Source organism: Salmo salar, chromosome ssa29 (genome assembly GCF_905237065.1).
Source record: "Salmo salar chromosome ssa29, Ssal_v3.1, whole genome shotgun sequence".
NCBI classification, from domain to species: Eukaryota; Metazoa; Chordata; class Actinopteri; order Salmoniformes; family Salmonidae; genus Salmo; species Salmo salar.
Window position 1 is genome coordinate 23690740 of NC_059470.1, and position 25773 is coordinate 23716512.

At 44.0% G+C, this 25773-nt stretch overlaps 1 protein-coding gene across 1 annotated transcript in view; it reads right to left on the bottom strand.

Annotated features, from left to right (window-relative positions):
- LOC106590429 (histone-lysine N-methyltransferase 2C) overlaps positions 1-25773 on the bottom strand; it is a 235249-nt gene that overhangs the window by 48139 nt on the left and 161337 nt on the right. Inside the window, exons 21-26 of the mRNA XM_014181457.2 lie at positions 23780-23857; positions 23190-23423; positions 15230-15352; positions 5130-5249; positions 4858-4985; positions 1230-1440 (exon numbers count right to left, since the gene is read on the bottom strand). Coding sequence (XP_014036932.2) covers positions 1230-1440; positions 4858-4985; positions 5130-5249; positions 15230-15352; positions 23190-23423; positions 23780-23857 — 894 coding nt within the window. The remainder of the gene's footprint in view (positions 1-1229; positions 1441-4857; positions 4986-5129; positions 5250-15229; positions 15353-23189; positions 23424-23779; positions 23858-25773) is intronic.

Sequence of the window (25773 nt, forward strand, 5' to 3'; positions counted from 1 at the left end):
AATTCCACATCTACCAGGAGAGGAATGTGTCATTTTAGCAATGTTTCTGTTGTTAGGCCTACTGCTGCAGAACATGTCATGGCAGAGATTGCAAAACAATGGCCCCCCAATTGATACAAATAAGCATGACATAGCCTAGTTCTGTCAGGTAAGCCTACTCTGCAGTTTCCATTTCATTGAGAACATTTATGGGGAAGGTCTTTGTCTGCCCACAAAATGGCGGTTATCATTAGCATCGCTACCTGGCTATATACGGACGAATAGACTAACTCGTGCACCAAACAGACAGACGGCCTATAATTGCTGGAAATGAATTGCCAGATATTGTATTATGTTTGACTTTTTAAGCCAATAGTGGTTAACCAGTGGTGGGATAATGTCAATGTGGCTTTGATTGGGAAGCAGCCGGGAGCTTTATGTTTATGACAGTTTTTGATGGAACACATGACAAAAACTCATGTACTTTCTTTCAGAATAGATTGGCTACTCATAGGTGGGCTGTGCGCTACTGGTAGCTCGCAATTTACCTGTTGGAGACCCCTGTACTAGAGATTAACAACTCCCGTTGTTTCGATATGAAAGTGTATAAGTCTATCGAAAACAATGTAGAAAACCAAACGCTCTGCTAACACAAATGGCAATCTATCCGCTATGCATGTTCCTAGTAGGCAACTTGCAGCACTTTTCATAGCGTGTTGGAGTAGAGGGTAAATGATTGTATATGTGGAAAAGAGAACTTAAAATGAGCAGACAGGATTGAAGGTTGATGGGGGATGGTGGAAGAAACGTGATGGGGGATGGTGGAAGAAACTATGTAAACTTGGGGAAAAATTTAAGGGAAATAGTACTGTTCATCTAGAGGAGGGGGACCCAAACTAATACAAGGCCACTTTTTTCCATTCTGCTCAGGTTTGTTAGAAAGATGGCATTGAGACTGGGTTGATTGAGAGTCATTGCGTGTAAAAGAGAAAGAAAAAAACATATTGGAGAAACATTTTCTCTGCATGTAGAATAAAATGAACTTTTAGGAGAGGAGAGTCAACATGACAGCTCACCTCGGAGGACGAACCTCGTGTGTGTGTGTGTGTGTGTGTGTGTGTGTGTGTGTGTGTGTGTGTGTGTGTGTGTGTGTGTGTGTGTGTGTGTGTGAGAAAGAATGCATCGGTGTGTGTGTGTAAGACAGGGAAAGTGACAGCTCGAGAAAGTGTGCAAGAGAGATGTGAACATACGCAGTCCTCCTCCTTTGCTGGAGATGGGTATGGTGGTCGAGGTAGCGCTGAGCAGAGGGTCTGAGAAGGGGTCCAGGAAGCTGGCGTTGACGCTGCGGGGCTTGGTCTCTGCATGGGCCCCTGAGTTCTCCTCACAGAGCCCTGTGGTCACCAGGCCCGCCTGCCTGCTCTGCTTGCTCTTGTCCAGCAGCTCCTTTCCAAAGAAAGCCTCCTGGTAACATACCACACAGTGAATGAGAAAGTGACCATGAGATACAGAGAACACATTCAGTAACACAACACACATCTTTCACGCACAAAAAACATGACAGGAAGCAAGTTTGTCTCTTGGGCTACATTTCCAAAGGCAGCCTAATTCTTCTCTTTTGCCATTAATTGGTCTTTGGACCAATCAGATCAGATCTTTTGCCAATAATTGGGTGAAATATGAGAATTGGGATGCCAGTGTAAACTCAGCCCTGGTGTCAGAAGGTGGGATCCAGTTATGAATTCTAGATTTGAAATGAAATGAATAAGGGTTTAGTTCATAGCAATTAAATTAAAATACAGTATTTGAAATTACAATGCATGCTGAATATTAAGTAAAGCTACTAATAAACCAAAGTCTTATCAGGCTACGCTACTGCTAACCCAATAATAATGAATTGAATGGGTCTCCAGGCCCAGATTCCAGTGTGTTTTGTATTTGTATTTTTTTTCATCTCAGTGTTGCAGCACTCTATAGGCCCAAGTGTTATCCAGACACATAGAGAAATAGTGAGGTGTGTATACAGTTGAAGGCAGAAGTTTACATACACCTTAGTCAAATGCATTTAAACTCAGTTTTTCACAATCCTTGACATTTAATCCTAGAAAAATTCCCTGTCTTAGGTCAGTTAGGATCACCACTTTATTTTAAGAATGTGAAATGTCAGAATAATAGTTGAGAGCATTATTTCTTTCAGCTTTTATTTCTTTCATCACATTCCCAGAGGGTCAGAAGTTTACATGCACTCAATTAGTATTTGGTAGCATTGCCTTTAAAATCTTTAACTTGGGTCAAACATTTCAGATAGCCTTCCACAAGCTTCCCACAATAAGTTGGGTGAATTTTGGCCCATTGCTCCTGACAGAGCTGGTGTAACTGAGTCAGGTTTGTAGGCCTCCTTACTCGCACATGCTTTTTCAGTTCTGCCCACAAATGTTCTATAGGAATTGAGGTGATGGCCACTCCAATATCTTGACTTTGTTGTCCTTAAGCCATTTTGCAACAACTTTGGAAGTATGCTTGGGGTCATTGTCCATTTGCGACCAAGCTTTAACTTCCTGACTGATGTCTTGAGATGTTGCTTCAATATGTCCACATAATTTTCCTGCCTCATGATGCCATCTATTTTGTGAAGTGCACCAGTCCCTCCTGCAGCAAAACAACCCCTCAACATGATGCTGCCACCCCAGGGCTTCACGGTTGGGATGGTGTTCTTCGGCTTGCAAGCCTCCCCCTTTTCCTCCAAACATAACAATGGTCATTATGGCCAAACCGTTATATTTTTTGCTTCATCAGTTGCAAACTGTAGTCTGGCTTTTTATGGCGGTTTTGGAGCAGTGGCTTCTTCCTTGCTGAGCGGCCTTTCAGACTATGTCGATATAGGACTCATTTTACTGTGGATATAGATACTTTTGTACCAGTTTCCTCCAGCATCTAAACAAGGTCCTTTGCTGTTGTTCTGGGATTGATTTGCACTTTTCGCACCAAAGTACGCTCATCTCTAGGAGACAGAACGCTTCTCCTTCCTGAGCGGTATGACGGCTGCGTGGTCCCATGGTGTTATACTTGCATACCATTGTTTGTACAGATGAACGTGGTGCCTTCAAGCGTTTGGAAATTGCTCCAAAGGATGAATCAAGCCTGTGGAGGTCAACAATGTTTTTTTAGGTCTTGGGCTGATTTCTTTTGAGTTTCCCATAATGTCAAGCAAAGAGGCACTGAGTTTGAAGGTAGGCCTTGAAATTCATCTACTGGTACACCTCCAATTGACTCAAATGATGTCAATTAGCCTATCAGAAGCTTCTAAAGCCATGACGGAATTTTCCAAGCTGTTAAAAGGCACAGTCAACTTAGTGTATGTAAACTTCTGATCTACTGGAATTGTGATACAGTGAATTATAAGTGAAATAATCTGTCTAAACAATTGTTGGAAAAATTACTTGTCATACACAAAGTAGATGTCCTAACCGACTTGCCAAAACTATAGTTTGTTAACAAGAAATTTGTGGAGTGGTTGTAAAACGAGTTTTAATGACTCCAACCTAAGTGTATGTAAACTTCCGACTTCAACAGTATCTAGATTCCTACTGTACAGTGACCAACTGGGAACTAATGTGACAGCAACATGGCAAGATCTACATGCATGCATTCTCTAGAGAGAGGCCTAGTTACATAGAGGCTGAGAAACACACAACACCATATAAAGACGCAACCATATAAAGCCAACTCATAGTTCCACAAAAATAGAAAGTTGACTTGAATCACTGATATAGCAACTAGAATCACTGATATAGCAACTCTTTTTGTAAAAACCTAGTGGCTGTAGGAATCAATGTCTTGGATAGAATGTGATTCCAATACGGGAACTGCCCTAAACCTGTACAAAGCCATACAAATAAACAGATATGGGTAGACACAACCTCACAGAAAGCCTGAACTCAGTGGCGACACGTTGTTGTACCGCTGGCTGGGCCGCTACGTGTTTAAGTCACTAGTGCTTCCAACATGTCTAACGGCTCCAAAACTATCAATGTGACTGCTCCCTGCTGTGGTAAAACATTAAAAAGGCTAATGTGCCGGGTATTTAAATAATTGATTAAAGTCGTTCCTCTGGTGAGGACCTTTAAATAAAAATTTTAAGCGCGGCGTACAAAAAAGCCCAAAGTGACAGCTGGTGCGCTTAACGCATGGCTGCTCCCCCGAACCCTGAGCATGCTTGGTCTTTTAAAGGTGTGGCACAGAGGGGGCAACGTCTCTCCGAGAGGACTTTCGCTTCAGGGATTTTTTTATATCATGAAGGTAATACATCTGAGAAGGGGGCAACATGCAACTTATGAAGTGCTGGTTGAAATAAAGTTGCTACTGGTAAATGCTTGGTAGATGTCTTATAGAATATGCACTATTCTAATGTGGTACAAGAAGATGATTTGGGACAATTAGGCTAAGACGTATTTGCTGAAATGGTTCATACAGATGTGGGATCTTAAATTTGATCAGTATTGTTGCAGCAACATAATCATGCCGGAACAATTTCAAAGTTTAGTCCAAAATGTTGCTTGATTGGTAGTTAGGCTACATGAAACGTGCAATACTGTTACTGTAACTAACTGTGTGTTAGTGCAAGTTTTCATTTAATTTATGTAAATCAAGAAGCTCATCTGCATTGCAGGAAATTCTCAGAAACAGAAGTGTGATCAAATGAAGATCCTACATCTGTACAAAGACAATCAAGCACCTCAGTGTGATTAGGTGATTTTATGCATATTGTACCGGTGACCTTTTCCTATAAATCGATCAATAAGACCGTGTATGATAACAGAATCAAAATGAACATTTTAGACCAATACTGATATCATTACTGTACATGTGACTGAAAGTCACCTGCAGGTACAAAGGGAACTCCTCTTCCAGTTTGGTTCTCTTTTTGCGGTATCTTTTCTTGACCTTCTCCAGACATTCAGACACCGGTGGGGTCTCCTCCGCTGGAGTACTCTCCGTCTTGTTCCACCCTGCAACACACAGACAGGAGGTCACAACCTCAAAGTAACAGTCAGGGAACCGCCTTATTACTGGGTTAAGTGTTGGATTTGATAGTCTGCCTGGAGTGTCAGATGGGTGGGGCTTGCACTTTTGGGACTATGCCATTTGCTTACCTTCCTCTTTGCACATTGGGTTCTCAGGTAACGATCCTGTTGAGTATTTCCTGGATAGGGATCGCTTGGCTTTCCCTTGTCCCGTCCTGCTTCTCTGGCGGACCATAAACCCTCCAATACCTAGCCGGGAGACAAGTGTGGGGGAGGAGATATATGACAGCATTTTATGTCACCGGGGCCCTAATTATGTCAGACATGAGAGGAGGGTTTTTCAGTCCAATCCCTGGCATTAATCTTAATTACTAAGTGACCTATGAGCACAGAGCCTGAGGGGAGATGTGAGTGAGCGAGAGACTTTTACTCTGGTCAATACATAATGACAGAGTGCACGAGTGAGAGACCAAGTCGCTTGGGATAAAAGCGTCAGCTAAATGGCATATTATTATATTATATATTAAAATGTGTGACTGTGTGAGAGAGCAAACATAAGAGAGTGAGTGTGTAAGAGTGTTTGGGGAACTCATCTCCTAGCCACTAGAGCTGAGAGACAGAGTGTGAGAGAGAAAGAAGGGAGCATTTCGGGTGAGCCTATTTCTGGATAGCTTTGGTATTGAGAGAGAAGCCCCTGTGGTCTGGAAGCAGACAAACAGAGCCTTCCAGCCTTCCTTAAGCTTCCTCAGAGCAAGAGAGGGGAGACTTGATGATTTATGTGCAGGGAAAAGAGAGGAAACAGCCGTTTGAATTCAGAGTTGCCAGGATACCGCCCCCTTATGATAAGTCCAACTCAGAGCATTCAATGGATAACCAACTCTCGTCGTCTGTGCTAAATAAGAACACCAAGATATGAGATTCTATTACCACCAGTAAGGCACCATACACTAGACTTAAAATAGCCAAATTACAAAATATACAGCATCATGTAGCCTAGCGGTTAAGAGCGATGGGCCCGTAACCAAAAGGTCGCTGGTTCAAACCCCCGAGATTACTAGATGAAAAATATGTCCATGTGCCCTTGAGCAAGGCACTTAACCCTAATTGCTCCTGTAAGTCGCTCTGGATAACATTTACATTTTAGTAATTTAGCAGACGCTCTTATCCAGAGCGACTTACAGTAGTGAATGCATACATTAAGAGTGTCTGCTAAATGACTAAAACTTTAACACCATTGAAAAACAACTCTAATATTGCAATGAAGTCTTAAACATTATTTAAGACAATTATCATATGAAAGAGGTTCACAATCAAGTAATAGCGCCACAGTATACCCCATAATAATATCTTTGTAATCCACCCTAAATGAAGCAGTAAAGATATGTTATTTGTGAGAATGTCTGCAGCCACATGCCTCTGTTCACTAGAGCAGGGTGGAAATAAAATGTCCCCACTGTGACAGTTCATAACAAGTGACCTGGCAAACAGGAGAGACACACCCCGTCTCCACCTCTCTCCACCAGTTCTCTTTCCCTCCCGCCCCGTCAAACCCAGCTTCTTGACATGGGCGAGAGCTTGTGGCTCTCTCTGGCATAGACACTCGCATACTGTACACACATTCATGCATGCATACACACCACACATGCTGCATTTTAACAGACAGCCCAATTCTGATATTTGTTCCACTAATTGGTATTTTCACTGCTGTGAGGTGATCTGATTTGATTGGTCAAAAGACTAATTAGTGGAAAAGAAATATCAGAACTGGGCTGTCTGTCTACTTCTCACACACTTGGGAATGTGCACAAACTTCCGACTTCAACTGTATATACACACACACAAAGTTGAAGTTGGAAGTTTACATACACCTTAGCCAAATACATTTAAACTCAGTTCATCACAATCCCTGACATATAATCCTAGTAAAAATGCCCTGTCTTAGGTCAGTTAGGATCACCACTTTATTTTAAGAATGTGAAATGTCAGAATAATAGTAGAGAGAATTATTTATTTCAGCTTTTATTTCTTTCATCACATTCCCAGTGGGTCAGAAGTTGACATATACTCAGTTAGTATTTGGTAGCATTGCCTTTAAATTAAACTTGGGTCAAACGTTTCGGGTAGCCTTCCACAAGCTTCCCACAATAAGTTAGGTGAATTTTGGCCCATTCCTCCTGACAGAGCTGGTGTAACTGAGTCAGGTTTGTAGGCCAACTTGCTTAGGTACTCTTTTTCAGTTCGGCCCACAAATTTTCTAGAGGATTGAGGTCAGGGCTTTGTGATGGCCACTCCAATACCTTGACTTTGTTGTCCTTAAGCCATTTTGCCACAACTTGGAAGTATGCTTGGGGTTATTGTCCATTTGGAAGACCCATTTGCGACCAAGCTTTAACTTCCTGACTGATGTCTTGAGATGTTGCTTCAATATATCAACATAATTTTCCTGCCTCATGATGCCATCTATTATGTGAAGTGCACCAGTCCCTCCTGCAGCAAAGCACCCTCACAACATGATGCTGCCACCCCTGTGCTTCACAGTTGGGATGGTGTTTTTTGGCTTGCAAGCCTCCCCCTTTTTCCTCCCAACATAATGATGGTCATTATGGCCAAACAGTTATATTTTTGTTTCATCAGACCAGAGGACATTTCTCCAAAAAGTAAGATCTTTGTCTCCATGTGCAGTTGCTAACCATAGTCTGGCTTTTTTATGGCAGTTTTGGAGCAGTGGCTTCTTCCTTGCTGAGCGGCCTTTCAGGCTATGTCAATATAGGACTCGTTTAACTGTGGATATAGATACTTTTGTACCTGTTTCCTTCAGCATCTTCACGAGGTCCTTTTCTGTTGTTCTGGGATTGTTTTGCACTTTTCGCACCAGTACATTAATCTCTAGGAGACAGAATGCATCTCCTTCCTGAGCGGTATGATGGCTGCGTGGTCCCATGGTGTTTATATTTGCGTACTATTGTTTGTACAGATGAACGTGGTACCTTCAGGCGTTTGGAAATTGCTCCCAAGGATGAACCAGACTTGTGGAGGCCTTCAATTTTATTTCTGAGGTCTTGGCTGATTTCTTTGGATTTTCCCATGATGTGAAGCAAATAGGCAGTTTGAAGGTAGGCCTTGAAATACATCCACAGGTACACCTCCAAGAAGCTTCTAAAGCCATGACATTTTCTGGAATTTTCCGAGCTGTTTATAGGCACAGTCAACTTAGTGTATGTAAACTTCTGACCCACTGGAATTGTGATACAGTGAAATAATCTGTCTGTAAACAATTGTTGGAAAAATTACTTGTGTCATGCACAAAGTAGATGTCCTAACCGACTTGCCAAAACTATAGTTTGTTAACAAAACATTTGTGGAGTGGTTGAAAAACAAGTTTCAATGACTCCAACCTAAGTATATGTAAACTTCCGACTTCAACTGTATTTAGACAGGCAAATGAAAAGGTCATATATAAAGACAATTTCCGGGTGGGAGAGCTTCAAAGGGCCAATTCGCAGTTGAAACAATAAAGAGGACACCCCACCTCTGTTTTGGCAAATAAAAAAAACTGAGGGATGGGTCTGGAGAAATCTAACCACTCTCAAATTCATAGACAGATATGGATGTAAGGATTGACCATCCATGATAGAACATTTGTCGTTTTAACAATGTTTTGAGGCTATAGTGTGTTTACAATTACCATGTTTACAAAAATTGGAGTAAAACAATCTTACATTTTGGATTCTGCTGGGGTGTGTCAGCTCATGAGGCATTTATAAGTTATATTCTTCAAGAATCCATGGGCATACATCAAATTTTTAAGGCCAAAAATGTATGTATTAACTCCATATTGCACGTTTAAAGTGGAACTGACAGCGTTTTAACTACTTTGCAGATAAACAGACAATCATAATATCAGTCAAAAATATTAAATTCCCAGTTCATGCTACAAAACCAACTTCATGAGGTTTTAAAAATAGGTTATATTTGACTCAAAATTCCATGAAGTACACTAAAGTATTGTTGCCATCACTAACACAGACAGGCTGCTGCCTACATACAGACTTGAAATCATTGGCCACCATAACAAATGGATCACTAGTCACTGTAATAATGTTTACACATCTTGCATTACTCATCTCATATGTATAAACTGTATTTTATACCATCTATTGCATCTTGCCTATGCCGCTCTGAAATTGCTCATCCATATATTTCTAGGTATATATTCTTATTCCATTCCTTAGATTTGTGTGTATTAGGTAGTTGTTGTGGAAATGTTAGATGACATGTTAGATATTGCACCACTGTCGGAACTAGAAGCACAAGCATTTCGCTTCACTGGCAATAACATCTGCTAACCATGTGTATGTGACCAATAACATTTGATTTGACAGAATAGATGTATGCAGTTCAATGCATGATTAAAATAATTCACCAATACATTTCTTGATAGTCCATAAAACATTGCTATCAGCTGGCTCGGTACATTGTTTGCAGCCTCCATTCAGGATGCAAAGTTTCAATGACTCAATATTTTTGGACAAAAAGAGGCGAATGTTACTAAGGCTATGGTAGCGTATCTATTTATGTAGCAAGCTAAAAACAGAGTCTAATGTTAGCTAGATAGCTACGCTAGCTAGATGCTAGGACGTCGTCATATCAATCGAGGAGTTGGTGAGTAACTGACTTTGCCCCCTCGTATCATTTTTTTGTGTGGCTACACAGCTAGAGGTGCATGTGTCATTTGGTTAGCTAGCAAGAAATGGGAGTCGCTTTGCTAGCTATCTATGCCGAATGACTGTTATCCAGTTAGCATATCTCGAGTTTGCAAATTCACTCTGGCTAGCTATCTAATCCGATTTCAGAGCACTCGTCTGAGTGTGCCAGAGTGCAGAATAACCGCGCAAGACCCACTGAATATGACCGGTGACAGTAAACGTAGGGGAAAAAAGGAATAAGTTAGTCGCGAACGCTCTAGATAACATGTAAACAGCCTAACCAGCTCTGCTAGGGCAATTAAGTGGCCAGAGTGAGGTGTTCTCTCATTTGTGTCTGGAAGTAGCTAGCAAGCGAACCAACTATACCAGTAAGCTTGGGTACTTGGTTGGGACAAGCAGGCAGCTGCAGAAGGACAAGCAGGCTGTTCTCCATTGTTTATCAGTGCAACTTTCACAACTAGATGAAAAAGTTTGAGGGTTTATCTAATGTTCCTTCATTAGATTTTACCTCATCTTGCTCTGGCTAGCATTAGTTGTTGATCTTGTTGTTGTTGATGTACATATAGGGAAAGACATCCTACCCTTTTATGGTTGTTTGATCAATAGGACTGTAAAGTTCTCAAAGGTAAGAGGACTCCCGTGGTATTTAGCTGCATATTTGCAAAAATCCAAACAAGTGTATTTTGTGGCTTTCGCCGAATGTGTTCTAATGATCTAAAGTTGCGCTGTTGCTACTGTCTGTAAACACACAGTCCAGTTCAAAGCGAATTTTGGAAAATGGCTGGTTTGCATATACCCTTACTGTTCCTCTGATTAGCTATGGCGTACCAGTCTGCGTATACTCCGGTCCTGGACGAGACAGATGTTTTTATTAGGTTTAATTTCCTGCAGTGTCTATTAATTGTCCGCTTTCCCACTCTATATTGCTATCGAATTTTCACAAATGCCTTACTATACGTAATTCCCAAACATTCTAAGAATTTATGAAAACGGTCATATCTAAGTGCTCGCTAAAAAAAAAAGTGTCATTCTTCCTGGGGGTGTATATAAACAGCTTTTAATACGATTTCATGTTGCTAAAATGCTATAAGTACCACTTGAAAGGCACACTCCATAATAATAATTTAAAAATATATTTTAAAAAAACGGTAGAACCGCCACTTGGTCTGTATAAAGCTGAGGGACGTCAGTAAATATCACACAGTGAGCCTTTAGAGAGCAATGCACTGTGGGATGCTTCTTAAAGGTCCGGAGAGTGTGCAGCCATGCTATTTCACAGTCAATGAACCTCTCGGATAAGTTTTCTCCTTCCATCCTTCGCTCTCCTGCCATCCCTCTCCCTCCCGTCATCTATTCCCCTCCATCTCCTCTTTTCCTCCAGCTGCCATCCACCACTCTCCTTCCCTCTCTCCCCTCCTGTCCATTCATCCCTATCAACATACTCTTTCCATCTCGTATACATGTAAGTCTGCTCCCTCCATCCTTCTCTTCCTCCAGCTGACATTCACCACTCTCCTGCCCTCTTGGCCATTCATCCCCATCAACATCCTCTCTCCATCTTATAAGTCTGCACCTTCCATCCCTCTCTTCCTCCAGCTGCCATCCACCACTCTCCTTCCGCCTCTCTCCTCCTGTCCATTTATCCCATATCAACATCCTCCCTTCCTATCTCCCACAAGTCTGCTCCCTCCCTTCCTATCTCCCACAAGTCTGCTCCCTCCCTTCCTATCTCCCACAAGTCTTCTCCCTCCCTTCCTATCTCCCACAAGTCTGCTCCCTCCCTCCCTCCCTCCCTATCTCCCACAAGTCTGCCCCCTCCCTCCCTCCCACAAGTCTGCTCCCTCCCTCCCTATCTCCCACAAGTCTGCTCCCTCCCTCCCTCCCTATCTCCCACAAGTCTTCTCCCTCCCTCCCTCCCTATCTCCCACAAGTCTTCTCCCTCCCTTCCTATCTCCCACAAGTCTTCTCCGTCCCTTCCTATCTCCCACAAGTCTGCTCCCTCCCTTCCTATCTCCCACAAGTCTTCTCCCTCCCTTCCTATCTCCCACAAGTCTGCTCCCTCCCTATCTCCCACAAGTCTGCTCCCTCCCTTCCTACCTCCCACAAGTCTGCTCCCTCCCTTCCTACCTCCCACAAGTCTGCTCCCTCCCTTCCTACCTCCCACAAGTCTGCTCCCTCCCTTCCTACCTCCCACAAGTCTGCTCCCTCCCTTCCTACCTCCCACAAGTCTGCTCCCTCCCTTCCTACCTCCCACAAGTCTTCTCCCTCCCTTCCTACCTCCCACAAGTCTGCTCCCTCCCTTCCTACCTCCCACAAGTCTTCTCCCTCCCTTCCTACCTCCCACAAGTCTTCTCCCTCCCTTCCTACCTCCCACAAGTCTTCTCCCTCCCTTCCTACCTCCCACAAGTCTTCTCCCTCCCTTCCTACCTCCCACAAGTCTTCACCCTCCCTTCCTATCTCCCACAAGTCTTAACCCTCCCTTCCTATCTCCCACAAGTCTGCTCCCTCCCTATCTCCCACAAGTCTTCTCCCTCCCTCCCTATCTCCCACAAGTCTTCTCCCTCCCTCCCTATCTCCCACAAGTCTGCTCCCTCCCTCCCTCCCTATCTCCCACAAGTCTTCACCCTCCCTTCCTATCTCCCACAAGTCTTAACCCTCCCTTCCTATCTCCCACAAGTCTTCACCCTCCCTCCCTATCTCCCACAAGTCTGCTCCCTCCCTCCCTCCCTATCTCCCACAAGTCTTCTCCCTCCCTCCCTATCTCCCACAAGTCTTCTCCCTCCCTCCCTATCTCCCACAAGTCTTCTCCCTCCCTCCCTATCTCCCACAAGTCTTCTCCCTCCCTCCCTATCTCCCACAAGTCTTCTCCCTCCCTCCCTCCCTATCTCCCACAAGTCTTCTCCCTCCCTCCCTCCCTATCTCCCACAAGTCTTCTCCCTCCCTCCCTATCTCCCACAAGTCTGCTCCCTCCCTCCCTATCTCCCACAAGTCTGCTCCCTCCCTTCCTATCTCCCACAAGTCTTCACCCTCCCTTCCTATCTCCCACAAGTCTTCACCCTCCCTTCCTATCTCCCACAAGTCTGCTCCCTCCCTCCCTCCCTATCTCCCACAAGTCTGCTCCCTCCCTCCCTCCCTATCTCCCACAAGTCTGCTCCCTCCCTCCCTCCCTCCCTCCCACAAGTCTCCTCCCTCCCTCCCTCCCTCCCTCCCTCCCTCCCTCCCTATCTCCCACAAGTCTTCTCCCTCCCTTCCTCCCTCCCTCCCTATCTCCCACAAGTCTTCTCCCTCCCTTCCCATCTCCCACAAGTCTTCTCCCTCCCTTCCCATCTCCCACAAGTCTTCTCCCTCCCTTCCCATCTCCCACAAGTCTTCTCCCTCCCTTCCCATCTCCCACAAGTCTTCTCCCTCCCTTCCCATCTCCCACAAGTCTGCTCCCTCCCTTCCCATCTCCCACAAGTCTGCTCCCTCCCTTCCCATCTCCCACAAGTCTGCTCCTCCCTTCCCATCTCCCACAAGTCTGCTCCCTCCCTTCCCATCTCCCACAAGTCTGCTCCCTCCTTCCCATCTCCCACAAGTCTGCTCCCTCCCTTCCCATCTCCCACAAGTCTGCTCCCTCCCTTCCCATCTCCCACAAGTCTGCTCCCTCCCTTCCCATCTCCCACAAGTCTGCTCCCTCCCTTCCCATCTCCCACAAGTCTGCTCCCTCCCTTCCCATCTCCCACAAGTCTGCTCCCTCCCTCCCTATCTCCCACAAGTCTGCTCCCTCCCTATCTCCCACAAGTCTGCTCCCTCCCTATCTCCCACAAGTCTGCTCCCTCCCTATCTCCCACAAGTCTGCTCCCTCCCTATCTCCCACAAGTCTGCTCCCTCCCTATCTCCCACAAGTCTGCTCCCTCCCTATCTCCCACAAGTCTGCTCCCTCCCTATCTCCCACAAGTCTTCTCCCTCCCTTCCCATCTCCCACAAGTCTTCTCCCTCCCTTCCCATCTCCCACAAGTCTTCTCCCTCCCTTCCCATCTCCCACAAGTCTTCTCCCTCCCTTCCCATCTCCCACAAGTCTGCACCCTCCCTTCCCATCTCCCACAAGTCTGCACCCTCCCTTCCCATCTCCCACAAGTCTGCACCCTCCCTTCCTATCTCCCACAAGTCTGCTCCCTCCGTTCCCATCTCCCACAAGTCTGCTCCCTCCCTCCCTCCCTATCTCCCACAAGTCTGCTCCCTCCCTCCCTCCCTCCCTATCTCCCACAAGTCTGCTCCCTCCCTCCCTCCCTCCCTATCTCCCACAAGTCTGCTCCCTCCCTCCCTCCCTCCCTATCTCCCACAAGTCTGCTCCCTCCCTCCCTCCCTATCTCCCACAAGTCTGCTCCCTCCCTCCCTCCCTCCCTATCTCCCACAAGTCTGCTCCCTCCCTCCCTCCCTCCCTATCTCCCACAAGTCTGCTCCCTCCCTCCCTCCCATCTCCCACAAGTCTGCTCCCTCCCTTCCCATCTCCCACAAGTCTTCTCCCTCCCTTCCCATCTCCCACAAGTCTTCTCCCTCCCTTCCCATCTCCCACAAGTCTTCTCCCTCCCTTCCCATCTCCCACAAGTCTTCTCCCTCCCTTCCCATCTCCCACAAGTCTTCTCCCTCCCTTCCCATCTCCCACAAGTCTTCTCCCTCCCTTCCCATCTCCCACAAGTCTTCTCCCTCCCTTCCCATCTCCCACAAGTCTTCTCCCTCCCTTCCCATCTCCCACAAGTCTTCTCCCTCCCTTCCCATCTCCCACAAGTCTTCTCCCTCCCTTCCCATCTCCCACAAGTCTTCTCCCTCCCTTCCCATCTCCCACAAGTCTTCTCCCTCCCTTCCCATCTCCCACAAGTCTTCTCCCTCCCTTCCCATCTCCCACAAGTCTTCTCCCTCCCTTCCCATCTCCCACAAGTCTTCTCCCTCCCTTCCCATCTCCCACAAGTCTGCTCCCTCCCTTCCCATCTCCCACAAGTCTGCTCCCTCCCTTCCCATCTCCCACAAGTCTGCTCCCTCCCTTCCCATCTCCCACAAGTCTGCTCCCTCCCTTCCCATCTCCCACAAGTCTGCTCCCTCCCTTCCCATCTCCCACAAGTCTGCTCCCTCCCTTCCCATCTCCCACAAGTCTGCTCCCTCCCTTCCCATCTCCCACAAGTCTGCTCCCTCCCTTCCGCCGTCATCCACCACTCTCCTTCCCTCTCCCCCTGTCCATTCATCCCCATCGCATCTTATCTTTTCTCCTAATGGGGCTAAACATAAGATGTTCCTAAGAGCTGCTGTAAGATACGCTTCACCTTGCCCGATCTGAACATCAACCCATAGGAGTTCAGAGACCAAACTGATCCAGGGTCTGTGCTGACCTATGGAAGGAGACCCTTCCATGCACATTGGTGTCCCTTACACTTTAATGAAGCCTTATATGTACTGTTTTTCAGGCAGTATTTGCTGTGCTGTCTCAGAGGCAAAATACAAATTTCTGTTCTAAACTCAAACAGACAAAGTTTTGATTGATAAACTTACCAGGTCGGTAAGGTTTCCTCTTCCTTTTCTTGTTGCCGTCGGCCCCCTTGGCGTCGTCGTCGACGGGCTCCCGTTCCGGACTGGAGTCCGACTTCAAGTCACAGTCCATCAGGAGGTCCCCTTCTGGAATGGAATACAACCAAAACCATGTCACTAAAACCAGGACACAGACCATGAAGATGTTCATTAGGACACGCAACGGAAAACACTTTTTGCAATGGTAAACTAAAATGAGAATTTCTTGACCATCCCTCTATTTCTCCCATTTGGTTCTTGATGAACATGACCCAGCCCTGCACATACTAGTGACCCACAAAACCCTCAATGCATCTTTGATGGGAGGTCTGCCATCTTGGTGGGTCTGGTGTCAGAGGAAGACCTCTGGATGAGGAGCCACATCAGTACATTAGTGTTGGAATTCTAAATTAACCACTTAAACCATTTTAGGAGATAACACTTTAGTATTTATCCGATTATAAATGCAAATGGCATCTCCAGGATTAATAAGGATCGGACCCTTTTTTCAATTTTCGCCTAAAACAACATACCCAAATCTAACAGCCTGTAGCTCAGGACCTGAAGCAAGGATATGCATATTCTTGATACCATTTGAAAGGAAACACTTTGAAGTTTATGGAAATTTGAAATTAATTTAGGAGAATATAACATAATAGATCTGGTAAAAGATAAAATAAAAAATCATTTGTAAAGCGTTTTCTATATATTTTTTTGTCCCATCATCTTTGAAATGCAAGAGAAACGCCATCATATAATATTGCAGTTTAGATGCAATTTATATTTTGGCCACTAGATGGCAGCAGTGTGTGTACAACGTTTCAGATTGATCCAGTGAAGCATTGCAATACTGGACAATATTTTGTATCAAGTCTGCCCAAATGTGCCCGAATTGGTCAATTGATACATTTTCAAGTACATAACTATTGAGAACATACAAAAATGATATGGTAATACAACATAAGTTTACACACTCCCAGGAATGTCATACATGATTTATCATTAGCTTATACACTAACTTTCACACATCTAGATGGCCAGGCGGGGTGGGTGTGGAGCCAGAGACAGCAGGGGTTCAAACTGTAGAACCCAGTTCCTACATTTGAATATAAAAATAGATTTGATCAAACAAAACTATGCTACATTTTATCTCTGGGACCCTCAGGATTTACTGAATAAGATTACTGAATATAAGTACATTATATTCTTATATACCCTTCTTTCTTTTCTCTCCAAAACTCTTGAACGTGCCGTCCTTGGCCAGCTCTCCTGCTATCTCTCTCAGAATGACCTTCTTGATCCTAATCAGTCAGGTTTCAAGACTGGGCATTCAACTGAGACTGCTCTTCTCTGTGTCACGGAGGCTCTCCGCACTGCTAAAGCTAACTCTCTCTCCTCTGCTCTCATCCTTCTAGACCTATCTGCTGCCTTTGATACTGTGAACCATCAGATCCTCCTCTCCACCCTCTCCGAGTTGGGCATCTCCGGCGCGGCCCACGCTTGGATTGCATCCTACCTGACAGGTCGCTCCTACCAGGTGGCGTGGCGAGAATCTGTCTCCGCACCATGCGCTCTCACCACTGGTGTCCCCCAGGGCTCTGTTATAGGCCCTCTCCTATTCTCGCTATACACCAAGTCACTTGGCTCTGTCATATCCTCACATGGTCTCTCCTATCATTGCTATGCAGACGACACACAATTAATCTTCTCCTTTCCCCCTTCTGATAACCAGGCGGCGAATCGCATCTCTGCATGTCTGTCAGACATATCAGTGTGGAAGACGGATCACCAGCTCAAGCTGAACCTCGGCAAGACGGAGCTGCTCTTCCTCCCGGGGAAGGACTGCCCGTTCCATGATCTCGCCATCACGGTTGACAACTCCCTTGTGTCCTCCTCCCAGAGTGCTAAGAACCTTGGCGTGATCCTGGACAACACCCTGTCGTTCTCCACTAACATCAAGGCGGTGACCCGATCCTGTAGGTTCATGCTCTACAACATTCGCAGAGTACGACCCTGCCTCACACAGGAAGCGGCGCAGGTCCTAATCCAGGCACTTGTCATCTCCCGTCTGGATTACTGCAACTCGCTGTTGGCTGGGCTCCCTGCCTGTGCCATTAAACCCCTACAACTCATCCAGAACGCCGCAGCCCGTCTGGTGTTCAACCTTCCCAAGTTCTCTCACGTCACCCCGCTCCTCCGCTCTCTCCACTGGCTTCCAGTTGAAGCTCGCATCCGCTACAAGACCATGGTGATTGCCTACGGAGCTGTGAAGGGAACGGCACCTCCATACCTTCAGGCTCTGATCAGGCCCTACACCCAAACAAGGGCACTGCGTTCATCCACCACTGGCCTGCTGGCCCCCCTACCTCTGAGGAAGCACAGTTCCCGCTCAGCCCAGTCAAAACTGTTCGCTGCTCTGGCACCCCAATGGTGGAACAAGCTCCCTCACGACGCCAGGACAGCGGAGTCAATCACCACCTTCCGGAGACACCTGAAACCCCACCTCTTTAAGGAATACCTAGGATAGGATAAAGTAATCCTTCTAACCCCCCCCCTTAAAAGATTTAGATGCACTATTGTAAAGTGGTTGTTCCACTGGATATCATAAGGTGAATGCACCATTTTGTAAGTCGCTCTGGATAAGAGCGTCTGCTAAATGACTTAAATGTAAATGTAAATTTACCTTAAAACCTCTTCGGGCTAGGGGGCGGTAATTTCACGCCCGGATGAAAAGCGTGCCCAAAGTAAACTGCCTGCTACTCAGGCCCAGAAGCTAGGATATGCATATAATTGGTAGATTTGGATAGAAAAAACTCTAAAGTTTCTAAAACTGTTCAAATTATGTCTCAGTATAACAGAACTTATTTGGCAGGCGAAACCCTTGACGACAAACCATCCAGGAATTGTTTTTTTTGAGGTGACTATGTTTTCAATTGGTTTTCTATGTAAATCTAGATTTCTGATTCATCTGGTTGCAGTTCATATGGTTTCCACTAGATGTCAACAGTCTTTAGAAATTGGTTGATGTTTTTCCTTTGAGAAATGAAGAAGTAGCCATTTCCTTTCTGGGTGTATAGCCAAGTGGACTGTTTTGTTTGGGGCGCGCGACCTGAAGCTCGCTCCACTTTCATTTTATCCGCTATTGAACGCAGTTTATCCCGTCTTAAATTTGACCGATTATTTACTTTTTAAAATATCTAAAGTTGGATTAGGAAAGTTGTTTGAAATGTTTGGACAAAGTTTACAGGTAACTTATTAGATATTTTGTAGTCATGTTGGGCGAGTTGGCACCGGTGTTTTTCTGAATCAAACGCGCCAAATAAATTGATATTTTGGAGATATAACAGAATTATTTAAACAAAAGGACCATTTGTGATGTCTGGGACGCCTGGCGGGTTGAAATATGATTGTCATGTGTTTGTTTGATGGGGTGCTGTCCTCAGATAATCGCATGGTTTGCTTTCGCCGTAAAGCCTTTTGAAATCTGACACGGTGGCTAGATTAACAAGAAGTTAAGCTTTAATTTGGTGTATTGCACTTGTGAATGTATGAAAGTTAAATATTTCAAATATTTTGGGGGGAATTTCACGCTCTGCAATTTCACCGGATGTTGTGGAAACGTTCCGCTAGCGGAACCCCCAGCCGTAAAAGGTTAAGAGGTGAATGTATCAAACCAGTTGCCATGATAAGTGTTTTGTTGTTGTGCACTCTCCACAAACAATAGCATGGTATTCACTGTAATAGCTACTGTAAATTGGACAGTGCAACTTAGATTAACAAGAATTTAAGCTTTCTGCTCATATAAGACATGTCTATCTAATCACATTAGCGCACGTTAGCTCAACCGTCCCGGTATAGGGACACTGATCCCGTAGAGGTTTTAATGATTGATATATATATCCTTTACATACAGTGGTTGCTCCACTAAAAGTTTTGCGATTATCCTGCGGGACTTAGAGGTAATTTGTGGTTTAGTATAGTACCCTGCGTCACCACTTCATTGCTCCAGACCAGCACAAGGGGGAGTTAGAGCACTGATTATGCTTTTGGGTCCTACTGTGTCTCCATCTGACAATGAATGGGCAACATAAACCTAAATAGGAACTGATAATTGTGCACAACTTCAGTATTACTTACTAAAAACTGTTGTTACACTAAGGCTTTTTTGGGGGGGGGGGGATTATACTGTTATTTAAAAAAAAACACAGATATATTATTAACAGATATATTATTAACCCTGTTATTAGCAGGACAATATATATTGGTCATATTGTTCATGGCTCCCGAGTGGCGCACAATGGGATTGCCTTGCAGTTCTCCAGCTGTATCCACTGAAAGCACGTGAGATTCATGGCACGAGGGCAGGTGGCACGGGATGGGCCGCAGAGCCACGCACAGAAGACGGATCTAGCCCATGGCGGTGGGGGGGTGGACCACCATCCCACCACACTGGGTAGCACAGAGCAACACTAAGGGGCATTGCACTAATAATGGCGCTGACTGGAGAAACGTTCCTGTTGTTCTTAGTGCCAGTCTGCATGTTCACACTAAAACAATGTAACTAATAATGGCATCTTTATGCTTTCGTTAAATAAAATAATGATAAAAATACTCTTTCAAAATGCAGATGTGTATTTAGTTATGATCCATAACGAATTACTATGGGAATAAATATCACAGAATTACAAATATTGGAACAAAGTTGCCTAATGAAGGTAAACAAATTGTTGCTGACTGGAAAATACTCTTTCAAACACACACGGTCACGTTGTACAGCACCATTATGGCTATTAGCAGGTAGCTGGACAATAGACTTGCCTAGAAGGAGGGTAGGGGGAGAATTCTATCGTCAAATGTATTTCTTAGTTAGGTTGGCTGTATCACAACCGGCCGTGATTGGTTGCAATTTCAGTTTAATCCACCAGAAAAGACAAAACAAATAATACAACAAAAAGTATTATTAGAAATCACATCCGATCGTGATTGGGAGTCCCATAGGGTGGCGCACAATTGGCCCAGCATTTCTCTCCCTCTAAAAACAGAAATAAATGTTTTGGCCTTTACAAATATTATTTGGGCCTTTATTCAGATTACAAATCGCTCACTTTTGTTTTTGAAAACAATATAACCTCCAAAATATCATTATATATTATCAAGTTGATAGCACAGTCATATAGCCAGCACCTACATAAAGCTGAGTGACTCACTCATTCATGGCTTTGGATCAAAATAAACAAGTACCAATATTCTTTCTGATAGTCTTAATAAAGAAATGTTTTGGTTATCCTGACCTGGACACCATTATGGGCTATTAGCAGGACAATATACCTTTACCAACACCTCTCTGTATTTTGATACTTTGTGGATGGGGGCTCCCGAGTGGATGGGGGCTCCCTCAGTGCAAAATGCGTTGCTACAGATGCAGGTTCGATACCCATGCCGGCCGCCACCGGGAGACCCATGAGGCAGCTTTTGGTTTTAATTTATAATCCTCCAATCCTCTATATGTAGTTATTGGCAGAGAGTCACGTCTTATTTTTCGATATACTGTAGGCCTACCGTAGGCGACATGAGTCTCACTAGTGTTGAGTAATGGGCTGTTAAAAGTGGTGACGGTCTTATTTATTTAAAGAGCATATTGAAGTTAGAAGCAATAGGACTTGAAGCAATAGCCTACAACTATTTTAGCACCGTTTCGCGCTGCTCTGAGACAAGCATGGGGACTGGTCTTCATAAATCAATGACATTTTTATTTTCACTGAATCTCCGTTTGGGTATTGGTTAGACTACAATTATGGTGTAGAAATGTTATGCTCTTAGTGTAACCTTTATTTAACTAGGCAAGTCAGTTAAGAACAAATTCTTATTTTCAAAGACAGCCTACTCCTTCATCCCCATCGGGGAATTGAATCCCGGTCTCCCGCACGACACAGGGATTCTTTAGCTAAATAGCCCAGTACTGTAGCCTACTTCCGAACGTGACGTTGTACAGCACCATATTTCCCGTTCCATCCTATTAGCCCTTTTCTTGGAATAGAAACACCATAATATTAATGAAATTAATTAAGAAACATTTCTTAAAAATCAGTCCCATATACTATGTTCTTACAAAAAAAGGTTTTAACTTCTCTAGTACAGGCACTATTGAAGGCTATCAAATGCTTCTCAAAGATGCCCTCTGGTGGTCAAACTAGCAATAACTAGCATTAACTTCTTGCGGATTAGTGGGACGCTACCGTCCCATTTCGAAAATTTCCAGTGAAATTGCAGAGCGCCAAATTCTAATTAAATTACTATAAATATTAAACTTTCATGAAATCACAAGTGCAATACATCAAAATAAAGCTTAACTTGTTGTTAATCAAGCCAAGGTGTCAGATTTCAAAAAGGCTTTACAGTAAAAGCAAACCATGTGATTATCTGAGGACAGCGCCCAGCACACAAATGCATAACAAATCATTTTCAACCAGGCAGGTGCGACACGAAAGTCAGAAATAACAATTTAAAAAATGCCTTACCTTTGAAGATCTTCTTCTGTTGGCACTCCAAAAGGTCTGTTACATTACAAATGGTCCTTTTGTTCGATAATGTCCTTCTTTATATCCATAAAAACACAGTTTAGCTGGCGCACTTCAGTCAATAATCCACTCGGTTTCCCTCCTTCAAAATGCATACAAAATGAATCCCAAACGTTACCAATAAACTTATCCAAACAAATCAATCAACGTTTATAATCAATCCTTAGGTACCCTAATACGCAAATAAACGATAAAATGTAATGGTATCAGTGGTTGCCACTTAAATAACGTGCCATAGAATTCTGCAGTACACTGCAACTTTTAAAGGACAAACCACTGTATGGGACATGCACAAATGTACATAATGTATGTATGAATGATTAGTCTAAGACTGACTTTTTCGTTCATATTTCAAAATTTTCTTTTCTACAGTGGTTGGCTATAACACCCACAGACATAACAAAATAGTCCCTAGTACCTGATCACAACCATAGTTCATGGTAAATACTGAGATATACTTCTTCACACTTCAAAAGAAGGTTAATGTAATCTATCTATATTTATGTGCATTGTCATAAACCCGTGTACGGTCATGGCAACATTATAACATAGTTTTATGTGATTTGTAAAGGAGCCACTGAAAAGCTCCCTCTCGGCATGGCTTGAAAATGTGCCCGCTGCGTGAGTTAAATATAGAGCACCAAATATAGAGTGAGCGGGAAAGGGTTAATTTCTCATCATTAGCCCTTGCTTGCACTGAGAACCAGGTTCTGATGGATGGGCTGGGGATTAATTCAGTTAGCTCCGGCCAGCTTCCTCTCATCACCAAAATGCCAATTGAGGTATAATTTGCTGACTGCTGTTTTCAAAAGCCTTTCTTCTCTCTCCAAGTCATATTCATTATATGCCTGCCTGCCCTCATTCTCCACCTTTCCTCCTCCCTTTCCCCCTTCCTCCTCCGTTTCCCTCCTCTATCCATCTCTTCCGACAAATAGGTTCCAGTGCAAACGTTAAGCATTACTTATTCTTTTGCCTTTACGTTTTCTGTGCATCTAAATCTTGAGATGAAGGGAACATTGCTTCCTGGCAAACATCTGCCTTTCCTTTTGACCGTTCTGATTAAATGGAAACGAGGGAAGGATGTATGCAGATACCCTCCTGTGTCATACCAAGAAAATCTAACTGAAAAGTCTATCCTTAGAAAACAGGCCAGATATTCCTGTCCTGGCCAATGTGGAAGAGAAAACCTGAGCTTTACATCCTAGTTCAAATATATCAATCTACAAAAAAAGCCAATAAGTGGTTTATTTGAACAAGCCTCTATTTTCTTTTTTACTTTGTAACTTTTTAGCCGAGGATGGAGCCCCCAGACTCCTCAAGGTGGGATACCCCCAGCCAACCCATAGTGAACACCTAGAAGTCTTTACCTCGGCGGTCGTCCATGTACCCGTCCCCGTCCCGGGACAGCTCTGAGTAGTGGGAGTACGGAGGGGTCTGGAGCACAGCCACGCTGTTCTGGTTGATGATCTTCAGCTTGAGCTTGGGTTTGGGCCGCCTGTTCTGCCCTCGGCGGGTTGAGGAGGGTACTGCCAGGCTCTCCAGCTGGCACAGGCCAGACTCGGTCAGACACACACCATCCTGGGTGTATGTCTTCTGGATGTCTGGAGGTATGGAGGGGTTCATTAATCAATCTACCAAGCCTGTTTATAAGTAGCAAATGTAGCTCTCGAGAACTACCCCGTGTTGTGAACACAAGTTTGTTTGTTGTATTAGACAGATACAAAGTTCAATACTCATGAGTGATTCACTTTTCCCTGCTGCCTCCCACGTACATGTCTAAAACCATACGTGACCATCTTGTTTACAAACACTGAAATACTTGTGTCCACATAACGTGGATATTACGATTGCGAGTCCAACACTCAATGAGCGACAACATTTAAAGAAAGTAATGATTCATTGGAGTCACACCACTTGATAAATGGCACTGTGATTTATCAGGGTAGTGCTGTTTTACCTGGATCTCTCGTTTTAGACACAATCTGGGCCACCATCGGGTCCTCGCAGCTGTCAGATAGGAGGGCCTCCACTTTGCCTGAATGACAAATATGCAAAATGTCATAAAGGATTTGGAGGATTTAGATTTCAGTGCATTGAAGTCATATACAGCAGTAATATGGAGATGAAACAAATAAATGCATCAAACTGCAACCACCAAATGTAAAAAATACTTACATCATTTTTTTTATATTATTATAAAATAATTGAATTGAGATGAAATTAATTCTTTATTTAAATAAAACTCTCCCTCCCTCCCTTTTTCCATCACTCCCTCTATTTTCTCGGAGGTAAAATCTGTCCCGAATTTCAAGAATTATCCGATAGAATGAGTGAGTGAACAGGCTGCAGCTTGATTTTTAATTCTAGCCATCTGCTGTTGTAATGAACAGCCCACATTTGGCTGAGGCTGGTCCCCTTAACAAAAATAGAGGATGACTTTGGGCTAATTGAGTGGAGCTGGTTGTGTTCATTGTGTTCATTGAGATGAGCTTGGGAACACTGAAAACTACATTTAAGACCAGGATAGGATATACAACTATGCTGTGTTTGAATACCCATACTAACATACTGTATACTACAAACTTAATGAGTACATACACTACATACTATTAGTTCATTTTAGTATACTGTAAACGAACGGTATACTTTCAGTTGAGTGTACTAGCTCTTCGCCTGTTAACCGGAAGTTGATGCTATTGCTATGCAACTTGTTGCTAGCTTGCTAGCTTAAACCGGCTCGTGGGAAGTGACACATTTCTCTTAAAGGACCAGGGCACAAATAATAATCAATAATTTTGCTCTTTATTTAGCCATCTTACATATAAAACCTTAATTGTTCATCAAAAATTGTGAATAATTCACTATAGGTTAATGAGAAGGGTGTGCTTGAAAGGATGCATATACAGTTGAGGTCGGAAGTTTACATACATTTAGGTTGGAGTCATTAAAACTCATTTTTTCAACCACTCCACAAATTTATTGTTAATAAACTATAGTTTTAGCAAGTCGGATAGGACATCTACTTTGTGCATGACACGAGCAATTTTTCCAACAATTGTTAAAAGACAGATTATTCACTTATAATTCACTGTATCACAATTCCAGTGGATCAGAAGTTTACATACACTAAGTTGACTGTACCTTTAAACAGCTTGGAAAATTCCAGATAATGAAGTCATGGCTTTAGAAGCTTCTGATAGGCTAATTGACATCATTTGAGTCAATTGGAGGTGTACCTATGGATGTATTTCAAGGCCTACATTCAAACTCAGTGGCTCTTTGTTTGACATCATGGGAAAATCCAAAGAAATCAGCCAAGACCTCAGAAAATAAATTGTAGACCTCCACAAGTCTGGTTCATCCTTGGGAGAAATTTCCAAACGCCTGAAGGGACCAATTTCATCTGTACAAACAATAGTACGCAAGTATAAACACCATGGAACCACGCAGCCGTCATACCGCTCAGGAAGGAGACGCTTTCTGTCTCCTAGAGATGAACGTACTTTGGTGCGAAAAGTGCAAATCAATCCCAGAACAACAGCAAAGGACCTTGTGAAGATGCTGGAGGAAACAGGTACAAAAGTATCTTTATCCACAGTAAAATGAGTGCTATATCGACATAGCCTGAAAGGCCGCTCAGCAAGAAAGAAGCCACTGCTCCAAAACCGCCATAAAAAGCCAGACTACAGTTTGCAACTGCACATGGGGACAAAGATCGTACCTTTTTGGAGAAATGTGTGATGAAACAAAAATAGAACTCTTTGGCAATAATGACCATCGTTATGTTTGGAGGAAAAAGAGGGAGGCTTGCAAGCTGAAAAACACCATCCCAACATCATGTTGTGGGGTGCTTTGCTGCAGGAGGGACTGGTGCACTTCACAAAACAGATGGCACCATGAGGGAGGAAAATGATGTGGATATATTGAAGTAACATCTTAAGACATCAGTCA